The following is a 12,164-nucleotide window of genomic DNA, read 5'->3' as shown; positions in this document are numbered from 1 at the left end:
GATATAGACTGGAGGCAGTTACAGTGGCTATATAAATGCAGCATCTTTGGTGTGAAATATGTTGCTGTGAACTCTGGAAAGTGTACATTGAGGAAGTGAATCATCCTGCTGCTGTCTTTGATCTATTCTTTTTCAGACACTCTTAAAAGATCCATTTTATATGGGGCTATACCAAAAAAGGGATCGCTCACAGGTCTATGATGACTTAATTGATGAATTTATGGAAGCCATTACAGACAGGTATGACACTGAATGTTCTGCACAGGAGGACGGCCAAAACTGCTGGCAAAAAAAAAAACCCAACTCTAACACACTGTCCTTGAAACAGTAATTTAAGGAATAAGGATAGGACTAGAAGTCAAGAGATGTAGCTCTATTTCTGGCTCTGTAGTGACTTTCTCTGTGACCTGGAACATGCTGCTTGTAGTTATCTGTTAAATATGCACAGAAGGGAGATGGAACTGTTCTAAGCGGTGAAAGGCCTGAGGACATCCTCTTCCAAAGTCAATTGATTACGTGCAGGATTTGTTTCAAAAGGATTGTATTTCTTTTATGTGTCTAGCGATAGGAATATTTGCCATGTTCTGTAGGTATGGCCAGAACACACTTATCCAATTCGAAGACTTTGGAAACCACAATGCTTTTCGTTTTTTAAGAAAATACAGAGAGAAATATTGTACCTTCAATGACGATATTCAAGGTACACCTTTTGTTTATGTTCCTTAATCATTATGTTCCTTACTATGCAGAAACTTTGCCTAAAACCATAATCTGCCATATAAATCTGTTCAGCTTACCTTAGGTTTGTATTGCTTTTAAAGGGACAGCTTCAGTGGCCTTGGCAGGACTGCTGGCAGCACAGAAAGCCATTGGTAAACCATTTGCAGAGCAGAAAGTACTGTTCCTTGGAGCAGGAGAGGTGAGTTCTCTTAAGGGCTCTAGAGCAGCAAGAGATTTAACTGTGTGTTTTCTGGTTCTGTAGGACTTGTGGAGATTCACATTCTCTGAATTCCATTGCAAAGCTTTTTATATAAGGCCAGCTGAAATATGTTAACAGAAGGGACTACCTGCTGAAAGATGATTATTTGAAAGGTGTTTAACATTTGCAAGGACTCAAGTTTTCCACTTCTTAAATAGACTTGAAAAAAGCATCAGGGACTTGTGTATAGTTGAAGGGGAATTTACCATAAAATTCTGATTTAGTAAGAAAAAGAGTGAGAACACCTTGTTAATTTTTATAGCATTGGAGAGAAGTACACAGTATTTTTCTTAGCAGGTTAAATCAGTGGCTGTTTGCAGCAGATGCTTGTTAGTTACTGGGGCAGCAGTGTCAGGACCAGCACCATTCTGCTTGGGATGTCATCAAAATTGCTTCTATGGTGCTGACAAAATAACTTAATTAGCTGAAAATTTCTCCAGCTGGGGAAGGTCCTGATTGCAATAATTGCCCAGTGTTGTGTTGTTGCCTGAGCACTGAGCCCTGCTCTGCACTTCCTTCTGTCTTATTTCTCCTGCCAGACTTAGAAGCGTGTGCAGTAAGTCAAGAGAGGGGATGTGGAGGGGAGAACTTCCAGCATCTACTTTCTGCCCTCCCTCTGAAAGGCCTTTATCACAGGCAGCAGGAGCAGAGAGAGGTTTAGAAAGTAGTTGGGCGCAAAACACTATGCTGTGGTTTCTTGACAGGAGGGCTGCAGCACTAACTTGTTCTTATAGTCTGGTTGGGCTGGTTTTTTGTGGCTGCTGAATTGGTACAGGCACAGTACCCAGAAGAGCTGCCCCTCTTTCCCTTGAAGATGTGACACTGTTGAATCCCAGGAGTCTGCCCCTGTCTAGGCAAACATTGCTTGTGTTTCAGAGCTGACTTACTAAATGATTTTTGTGGGCATCTTGAACAGGGTGGTGTTTGTGATGACAGACCTCTTTTGTGACTTGTTACAAATCGAAGTCCTTTTATCCACAAGGCTGCCCTAGGAATTGCCAACCTCATTGTTATGGCTATGATGGAAAGTGGTGTTTCTGCTGAGGAAGCCTATAAGAGAATATGGATGTTTGACAAATATGGCTTACTGGTTCAGGTAGGGGTGCACCATGCCTTGAAATACCACAGTACAGATGGCCAGTGATTTCTGTGTTCTTCTGACCAAACGAATCAACTTTTTATCTATAGGGTCGAGAACAAAAGGTAGATTCCAATCAAGAACCATTTACACATCAGGCTCCAGTGCAGATACCAAAGACATTTGTAGAGGCAGTGAATGTACTTCGGCCTTCAGCTATCATTGGTAAGTAAGGTTATTTTTGTTTCTGTGTTCCCATCATTTAGTTATTTGTAGCATTTAATTTGCTAACATGGTTCCAAGGAGGTTGATGACAGTGATCTGTGTTTCTGCTGGTAAATAAGATTAAAATGTGAGGTCAGTTTTCTGCTTGAAAATATACTGAGCTGCAGGTTAGCTCTCGGTGCATCCTTCATTGCAGCTGTGGTGCTTCTTCTGCGTCTTCTGTTCCTTGTTAACTGCTTCCTCTAGCCCTTGTCCAGCTGGTGTTGGACCTTTCTTGGAAAACTCTGAGCATGTTCTCAGGGACTCCATGGCCACGATGAACTGAAACTGTAGTGAAGGACACTAAGAGTCAGGAATAAAAATAGTGACCTTTTTCCTAGACGTGTTCTCTACACCAGCGGCAAGGGAGAGGGCAGTCACAAACACCATGGTTTCTGCTTTACAGGAGTTGCCTAACCTGAGGGTTTTTTCCTGATCTTACCAGTGTATACAAATATCTTAAGGGCAAGTGTCAGGAGGACGGGGTCAGACTCTTTTCAGTGGTGCCTAGTGACAGGGCAAGGGGCAACAGGCACAAACTGCAACACGGGCAGTTCCACCTGAATGTGAGGAAGAACTTCTTTACCTTGAGGGTGGCAGAGCCCTGAAACACGCTGCCCAGAGAGGCTGTGGGGTCTCCTTCTCTGGAGACATTTGAAACCTGCCTGGAGATGGCTCTGTGCAACCTGCTCTAGGAGAACCTGCTTCAGCAGGGGGTTGGGCTAGATGGTCTCCAGAGGGCCCTTCCAGTGCTGACCATTCTGGGATTACTTGCCCCAGTCAGCTTCTGTGGCCAGAATCTGCCAGCAGCATGGCTGGAAGGAACCATTTCATCCTGCAGATCGCCAGTCCCTGTTAGGTCGTTGACATACGTAGGTATCGATGCATAACTGTGGCTGTTTGCACAGGTTAGATGGGATTACAGGTATTTCCTGGTACAACTCTGCAATTTCCTTTGCACAGGATGTATTTGGTGGGTAGGGGGTGGCAGTTTTTTGGGTGAGTAGCTACCTTGAAGTTTGTAGCAGGTGTACAAACGTACATAATTTTGATGTATTTGCACTCTGTGTTTGGGTGTGGTCAGGAATACCAATATCAAGGGAACGTGCATTGTTAACATCCCACTAGGATGAATCATCGATGAAGAACCTGGAGTTCCCACTTGCTTATCCAGGGCAGTGAAAAGTGTTCTTTACCCAGATCAATACAAAAAAACCAACCATGTAAAATAGGCTTTTGGAACACATTAATTAGATGTTCCTGTGAAAATGAGAATTTTAACCAGCCACCAGCAGAGCAGTGCCTGGTTTTTATCTCCTGCTGTTAGAAAAGCCTGCGATGCTTTGCTCTGAGTGGGAGACTTCAGGGGTGACATGAACTTAATCTACAGTCGCTGTCATCTGCCCTGAGGCAGTCAAGTATTGATTCTATTTTTATGTGTTTCCATGTGCTTCAGGAGTGGCGGGAGCTGGGCGGCTCTTCTCTCAGGATGTGATCAAAGCAATGGCCTCTATCAATGAGCAACCCGTAATATTTGCACTAAGTAACCCTACAGTGAAAGCTGAATGCACAGCAGAGGAAGCGTATACATTAACAGAGGTATGTAAGGTTTAGAAATGTTGACCTACTGGCACTTACTGACAGAACTGTTTACTGAGTGTGAGAAAGCAAGAAGTCCAATTATTTTATTATTACTTGGACTTACTGACGTAATAATACAGATCTTTCTTGTGTTCTGGCAAATGTAAATGGAGACGATTCAACAAGAAGTCTTTATTTTTAAATGACATCTTGTAAAGCTTAGAGCCTAAATCTTGTTATGGCACCGGTGAAGACTTGTGCTTCCAGCACATGAGTTGGTGATGGCCCTCTGTCCTTGTGTTGCCCTCTCACAACGTCTGTGTCTCGTACCTGGCATCACCACACAACATTGAAATGAGTGAAACAAGAATAAACACCCCTCATTCTGCACCATTACCTCAAAGCCACTACACCGTGGACTACTTGGGGAGGGTCAGAGGCCAGGGTTTTGGGGTGTTTTTTTTAATAACACTATCACCAGTGCATCCAGACCTTGGTTTTTACCTTCAGTGAAGCAAGTCTTTTATCCTTCTGCATAGCTTTTTATATAAAACTAATCATCTTTGAGGAGAGCCTGAAAGGAAGGAGATGGGGGCAGGGGAGCATCAGGCAGGTAGGGCTAGCTTTTAACACTTCGAACTGACTGTTGATGCCTTTCCTGCAGACTTCAGGGGTGAGGCTCATGAAAATACTACTTTTTTTTCTCTCTCTCTTTTTTTTTTTTTTTTTTTTTAAATACAATCCGAAATCAAGTGACTGGTGTGAAAATGAGTGGGTGGAGATCTTTCCTTGTTTCTTGATGCAGAACTATGAACCCCTTTTTTTCTACTGGTAGTGTGGCTCAGTTTCCACTTTCCATTACTGCCTCAGTGGCATTAGCTTCATCCTAGGAAGGGTAGAGCTCCATCATCTCCAGTTTCTCTTCCCAGATTCTCTTCTGTGTTATGGGGCCCATCAGCTCGGAGGCAGCTCTTGATACAAGAGATTTGCAATTCCAGAGTTGAGCCCTAGGCAGGAATAACAGCCTCAGGACAAAATCTAGACCTTAGTTTTTAATAGTAAATGAGAATGCTTTTAAATGTCGATGGTTTAATATCTCTTGGATATCTTGCATTAGCCAGAATAGTGAGTTGGGCAGTGTTTCAGTATATAAAATTAAATTCCAATTATCTTGGATAGAAAGTAAACAGGAGTTGGTTATACAGCAAAGCCTTTAGCTGGCATAAATAAATGTAAAAATTACTGGCATCTCTGATGGCTGAAGGAGGCCAGCAGCACTATTAGAGGGAGACTCAGCCTCATTTTTGCTTGCACTTTTTATAGAATATCAACAGAGCAATAGATGTTTTAAGGGAAGAAGCTCACTTGTTCCCTCATGGCCGTGTGTTGAGTCACAATGAGTTGGACCTCAGGGTGGTTGTTGCTGTCAGATGGAGAAGCAAAACAGTGCTGGTTAGATTTAGATGTGATAACATGTCTTCACTGAAGTAGCTGTGTGAGCATGGTGCCATTTAAAAAATTGGTGCCAAATGGGGAGAGGGTCTTTGTTTTTTTCCTGTATTGGATCGATATGTCCTTTTATTCAGGAGTTTCCAGAAGTTATTATTTAGACATGGGTTATTTGAACAATTCAATATTCCTGGTCAGTAAATGAATGGATGTAATTTTGTTCCAGTCCTTATTAATAAATTTTGTAATGTTTCTGGCTCTTTAGACTTTTCTCTGTACCTAATGTTTGTTTTCCTAATGCTCTTCAGTTCTCTGAAATGTACTCATTTTACCTATAGTTTGCCCTCTGAAAAATGTGTAATATTTTTCCCTTCAAGGTACAGTAATTACCTAGAGAATCCTGCCCAACTTCACTTTGTCGTTTAACTAACAAAGTTTGTCAGAAAATTAGGGATAAGAGCTGTCAGCTCTGTGTGTCTCCTGGCCTTGGGAGTAGCCTGATCCTGGCTGGTGTAAAATCTTAGACTAAATTAGGAAGTCAGTAAAGAAATGAAGATATCATCACTAAGCTTTTATTCCTTATTCTTTTTCCACTAGGTGGCACCTGTAAAAGCCTGATGATGTTTTGGTGCCCTCTGCTGCTGTGTATTGTGTGGGCTTTTGTTGTGTTTGAATTTTCATAGTCTTTTGGTCCAGTCCTCAAATGCATCCGTATATTTTGCTCCCTATGCAAAAAGGCTATTGTTGTGGGTATGCCCTAACATTCAAACATAGTTCCCAAGTCCCTAGCTTCTTTGGTAATTTGTTCTCTAATGTAGTGGTCTGGGGAGCTTTAAATGTTTGTAAATAATGTTATTAAACCTGTTACTCAAAAGAATGTCAAGATTTGTTGCTTAGGGGGAGTTTACTGCTTGAGGAAAGGATCATTTATTTGGAGAATATATTTCACACTCCAAACTCTGGATTTGTTTTAGTGTTTTGTGCTGATTAAAATTCTTTTCAAAAGAAACTGCATTATTCACTCCTCTGAGAGCTCTCAGCAATAAAAGCATGATACAGCAGTCCCTCCCTTCACTCTCTCACTCATCAGTAAATAAGTGATCTTTTGTTACTGTACTTCTGTTGCAGTCTCCTTTTGGAAGTGGCCATCATTCAGCTGTCTTTGTACAGTCCGTACGGTGGTGTGTCCTGGCTTGTGGCCATGGTTCCTGATACATGGTTATAAAAATAGTTAACACACAAGTACTTTATTTTGTGTGTGAGTAGTTCCTCTAAGTCATTGCTGTCTTAAAGAACAATGAATGATAAAACAAATGGATGGCTTCCATTCCTTAGAAAGCTACACAATTCAATGTGTATGCTTGCCTCTTCTGCTTTCCAGATGTTTGCTGCAGGAACACTACACATTCTGCAGCTGCAGAAACATGCAGATGCTTACTGATTCTTGTGTCTCTTCCAGGCCCTACTGGAAAAGGGTGGATTTGGTGGCAGTCGTTCTGGGATTGTGGAAATTGAGTCAGCAAGGGTTTTAAGTATGTGCTTGAATCCAGTTGCATTCAGCAGGGCCATTTGCCTTTTTGCATTTGGCTGTGTGCTTGAGTACCTTCCTGACTCAGTCCAAGAGCCAACTGGCAGCTGTAGGACTGTGGTGTCCCTGTATTTCGTAATGACTGTATTGCTCCAAACTGTTGGCTCTTTAGAAGCCGCCTAACTGATTATTCCTCTGTTTAACAGGGCCGTTGCTTGTTTGCCAGTGGCAGTCCCTTCGAGCTGGTGACTTTGAAAGATGGAAGAACCTTCAAACCAGGCCAAGGAAACAATGCTTATATTTTTCCAGGTGATAAATAAAATTTTCTTCCTTTAGTCTTTCAGACTAGGCTGTTAGCAGCTCGGCTTGGGTTCCCTTGCTACCCTAGGCACAGCTAGCAAAGCAGCATGAAGAGGTGTTACCAGCATGTAAAGCTGAGAACTCAATCAGAAGAACGAATGAAAGAAAATCAGTTAAGGATGGATGCGAGGCATGTGCAGCTACATATGCGACATGCATGCAGTGAGCTTACCTAGCTGGATATTTCTAAGAAAACAACAGGGAGTTATTAAAGGCTTTGAAAGCTGTTGCATTATGGGTTCTTCTGCTTGTTTGGGGCAGGAGGTGGAGGAGAAAATAAGTGTTAATATATGCCTCTTTTAAAGTTACACCTGCACAAGTGAGGGTCCAAAGGAAGCCCTAGGGATACTTCTCTGCCTTCCCCTTTCTCTCCCTTTCCTCCCTGAGCTGCTAAGCTCCAACCCCTTGCCGAAAGCCACTTATTATGGTAAATGACTGGCACACATGGTAATAGTTTTGTGAATGTGTGTAGAAAGCTATGGGAAGATTTTTTAAAATAACATTTTAGATGACTTGCAGCTTCTTGGCAGCAGGCTGCGTGTTTTGGAATGGTGGCCCTAACTGACAATAATTTTATTGTAGGTGTGGCTCTCGCTGTGATCCTCAGCAGTGTTCGACATATTAGTGATAAGGTTTTCCTAGAGGCTGCTAAGGTAAGTGAGGAAGCAGAGCAGGCTGTGGCTTCTGACATGATGGTGGATGAAATGTTGGGCAATTTCTCAAATCTTGCTGAAACTCTGTGGTTTCCTGTTTGATTTCTATTGGTTGTATCCCTCCCCAATGGAGGAAAAAAAAAAAAAAGAAGGATTTTTATCAAACAAAACTGTGAAAATCATCAGCTTCCATTGCTTTTTTAATTTTTTTTTGTTCAGAAAATCAAACACCCAAATAGGAAATCTGTCCATGCTTAAATTGCCTCCCAGCCCTGTAGGTCTGGCAGCAGGCCTGCCCCTGCCTCCTGCCCCGCTCTGGGTTCCACAGCTGGCAGTGTGCTCAGGGATGCACATGGCCCCCAGGCTACCAACCTCTCCTGCCTTTCTACTCTGCAGCAGGAGCACCTACCACATTGGAGTGGCCAGTGAATCAACTGGCCAAACACATGGGTAGTTGTGCAGGCACGTTGCGCTCTTCTGACTTCCCTAGTTATGGGGAGTTCAGCCTCCAAAAAAATAGGATCATATTTTGCTAAATGTTTACAAGCAGAATTTGCTGATATGGGCACAGATTGAAGAGTTGATTTTTGAGAATTTTGAGATTCTGACTGCCTTACCCTACTGCTTTGGGAGCATTCTAGTAGTAAGAACAGTGCAACTTGTTTCTTTCAGGTGTTTTAGCATGATATTGATCCCACTCGGGATGCAGTAAATAAAACTTGTTTGTTTTTCTAACTCAGGCATTGACAGAACAGCTGACCAATGAAGAACTTGCACAAGGAAGACTTTATCCTCCACTGTCTAATATCAGGGAAGTTTCCATTTATATTGCTGTCAAGGTGAGTATGAAGCATAAAAGCGGACTGTACTAAAAGCGTTTTATGTGTACATTAACCTGCTGAATTGCACAGTATGGCCCTTTGGCACAAAATACCCAGTTCTTTGTGCCTTTAATAAGAGCCACTTATAAAAATTTGGAGTTTGTTGGATGCTTCAGTTTGGCATAATGGGCCAAAATGATGCTCCCTTGGTTTCTGAAATCAAGTTTTAGATCTTGGTAAGACATTCAGGAATTACAAAAGGACTTTGGTGTTTGTCTTTATCCAGTTTGTGAGTCCTAAACATTGCAGTGGAAGCGGGGATGTTACGTGAAAGTAATAAAAGGCACAAACTGCATGGTGATTTAATTTTCAGGTTATGGAATTTTTGTACGCAAACAACATGGCTTTCCATTACCCTGAACCTGCAGACAAGAACCGTTACATTCGATCAAAGGTTTGGACCTACGAATATGAGTCCTTCATGCCAGATGTGTATGACTGGCCTGAATCTAAGGTTCACTGATGCATCAGAAGATTGCACTCCTCAGGCAGCATCTTCTACTCTGCAGGGATCCCTTTTTCAAACAAGTTTAAATCATCATCTTTGAGTCCTATAATTTATTTTTGCTCATTTTGTTGTCTTTTTTTTTTTTTTCCCCCTTCTGCCCTGTTTTTCACTTGATGTAGATTTCTCCCCACTCTCCCAAGTACCTGATGACTGTATGGATGATGGCATCCATCACAGGAATGAGAGAGGACTTGAAAATTAATTTAAATAATGACATTGCATTTCTAGCTAAGAGCCAGCACCACAATAAATAATTCCATTAATGATGTTTTAGCTACGTGCATTTGATGAACTATAGCTCTCTCATCACTGTTGATTTCCAGAATGATTTATTTCTGCTTTTAATAATCAGTCTTCTAATTGTCCTGGTGTTGTCACACTGCATTATCTGTGACATCACCAGAGAGCATTTGTCAAAAAAGAAAGGACAGCTTAAGACAAATCTAACGGTCTAATGGGCTTTCTGTTTTATCTGATATTTAAAGATGCCCATGTCCAGACTTCCTTGTGGCATTGGCTGCTCTGTTTCTTTCAGTGTGCTTTGAGGAGCAGCGTGGTGTACACACGTGGAATCTGCAGCAATGTCTGTATTTTGTGTTTTCATCATCATGTAAAAAAAATCTGTTATCAGGAAATACATGAGCTAGTTAAAAATATTCTTGGAAAGCCTGAAAATTATATTAATCACTTAATAGCTTTTAAAAACAAAGCTATGCTGTTGCGTAATAAATTCTATAAAGTAAAGGCAGGATCTGAGGCAATTTATGGAAATCTTTTAGAGGTTTTAAGGGGAGATTTTTTGCAGTGGACTCCAAGGTGATATGCCAAAGGGTTTTTGTTTCATTTGTTAATTTTTTCAGGGTTCTGTTTCTTCTAAGCTAATTTGTTTTCTCTCTTGCATACCCTTGTTCTCACAAAACGACCTGCGTGCGATGTTTTCGTGACATCGCTGACTCAAAAACTCGTAAGTGGACTCACTTGCCACTTTGAACAAGCCCCCCGCAGATAGCTGATGAAGCTGAAACAGAAAGTGCTACAGGCAGCTGTTGACACACACATATACAGAAGTTTGAATGTTTCTTGTGGTCTTAGTCCAGTATATTCAGTTCAGTTTGAAGACAGGACTCAAAAGTTCTAATGCCTAGAAGCTGTAAGTTGATCACTTCCTCACTCCATTTACAGATGTAATTTGTTGGGGGTTTCTGAAAACAAAAATTGAGTTGAATTCTTCCTTGCAATGAAGAGCGCTGCATGTTTGATGCAGATACCACAGTGTGCATTCCTTTTCATTTTGTTCATACCAGGTTTGTGTGCCCTCCATTAGTTTGTATTAGCAGGCATGGACACACAGTGATAGTTACAGTCTGTGACTTTTCTAAATCTGGTCGCTGTAACAAGAACAGTGGTATGTCAGGAACAGAAATAATGTGCTGCTGTTTTGCAGTGTTCTGCATCAAGGTAAAAAAGGACAAAAATAGATAGATGTAAAAGGGCTATACTGGCAAACTTGAAGCCAGAATCCAAAGAGATGAAGTAAAACTTGCTCAGGATTTACCTATGGCAAGCACCTCTCTTGTTTCCTCATTTTTATTGGAAAATGCGGTCTCCAAAAGAACAGGCCCAAAATAGAACAGGGAAAATAGTCTCTGTACCCCTTTAGACGTGGTCTCTGCCTCTTACTGCCTAATCTCTGATTTTAAAATTATGTTCATGTATTAGATAAAAAGAACAGTGAACTCTGGGAAGGCTTTTATCTAAGTGAGGAAAGAAGACTGATTATATAAACGCAGAAAACAGTCATGTGGGGAAAAGGCTGCATATTCAAACTGTGGTAAAGTGCTGTCTGGTGGGGCTCAATGCCACATTGCCAAATTGGGCGATGTACATGGATTGCAACTTGTATATGTACAAAAAAGACCAACACACACAGAGATGATGTTTTTACAAAGAATGTTTTTTCCATCTATTTTTGCTATGCCTGGTTTTTATTGTATTTAAATTAGTGATCTTACTGAAAAATTGTTAATTTAATGTACAAATTATTTTTACCTTCTGAAAATTCAACTCTAGCTGAAGCCTGTGGTAGTGTGTCAATGGAGTTCTGCATCACTGGATTCAAGTATATTGGGAACGCACAATTCCTCACTTCTGCCAACATACTAATTAGGCAGATGAGTAACAAAAATATCCCATGTGCTGATCTTGTGTCCTGGCTGAGACTGATCACAGAGGCAGGGCAATCAGTCTCTAAATATAACTCTGTCTTACAAAATAAAGATCTCCATCTATCTGTTCAGTCTGATTGTGTGTTTTAAGGCAAGAAGTGCAGTCACCATCCATAAGCAGTGGGCATTGACGGTGCTCAGGAAAACCTGGCGCTTCAGAGAACAGCATTACCTGCACGCAGCAGAGTCTTGCTTTGGGCAAGAGTGATTACAATTCCCAAAGGGAGCTCTCGCACAGGGAATTCACAGTGGCTGCTGTCAGGCTGAAGGAAAATGCCTGTTTGGTGAAGCACAGTCCTTTTCCTTCCTGGCACAGCCTCCCTGCTGTCTTTAAGCTGCAGATGCCGAGAAGGGCTGTTCAGAATTGGCTGGCAGTGGGATTTTCCCAAGTACAAATGTTCCTGCATAATTTTTCTGGAAATACCACTGCACAGGTGAGGAAAAAAAGTCTTTAACAAGCTGGGAGGCTCCAGTTACAATACAGCCCTGCCCTGATGGGGCTCCTCTATAGAGGAGGCCTGACTGCCTTTCTAATCTGTCCCAGTTACTGTGGATATGTGCTTGTGGACATTGTTTAATCAGGTTCTGTTCTGTTGATAGCTTGCAATATAGACACAGTGGAATTTTACCTTTAATGTACAGCCATTGTTTTCCATTA

The 12,164-nt window shown here is 41.6% G+C and overlaps 1 protein-coding gene across 3 annotated transcripts in view; it reads left to right on the top strand.

Annotated features, from left to right (window-relative positions):
* Positions 1-12,164, top strand: part of LOC119140819 (NAD-dependent malic enzyme, mitochondrial) — a 42,647-nt gene that overhangs the window by 28,205 nt on the left and 2,278 nt on the right. Inside the window, exons 7-16 of one of the 3 annotated variants that reach the window (XM_037372450.1) lie at positions 137-240; positions 591-700; positions 822-919; positions 1,962-2,075; positions 2,168-2,282; positions 3,778-3,920; positions 7,086-7,188; positions 7,822-7,892; positions 8,633-8,731; positions 11,352-11,567. In XM_037372450.1, coding sequence (XP_037228347.1) covers positions 137-240; positions 591-700; positions 822-919; positions 1,962-2,075; positions 2,168-2,282; positions 3,778-3,920; positions 7,086-7,188; positions 7,822-7,892; positions 8,633-8,731; positions 11,352-11,444 — 1,050 coding nt within the window. In that variant the 3' untranslated portion in view covers positions 11,445-11,567. Of the gene's footprint in view, positions 1-136; positions 241-590; positions 701-821; positions 920-1,961; positions 2,076-2,167; positions 2,283-3,777; positions 3,921-7,085; positions 7,189-7,821; positions 7,893-8,632; positions 8,732-9,086; positions 11,568-12,164 lie in introns of those variants that run through there. The other 2 variants (XM_037372448.1, XM_037372451.1) reach the window with 2 other exon arrangements.

Source organism: Falco rusticolus, chromosome W, assembly GCF_015220075.1.
Source record: "Falco rusticolus isolate bFalRus1 chromosome W, bFalRus1.pri, whole genome shotgun sequence".
Classification (NCBI taxonomy): domain Eukaryota; kingdom Metazoa; phylum Chordata; class Aves; order Falconiformes; family Falconidae; genus Falco; species Falco rusticolus.
Note: the sequence above shows the minus strand (reverse complement) of the source record. Positions and strands in the feature narration are given on the sequence as shown.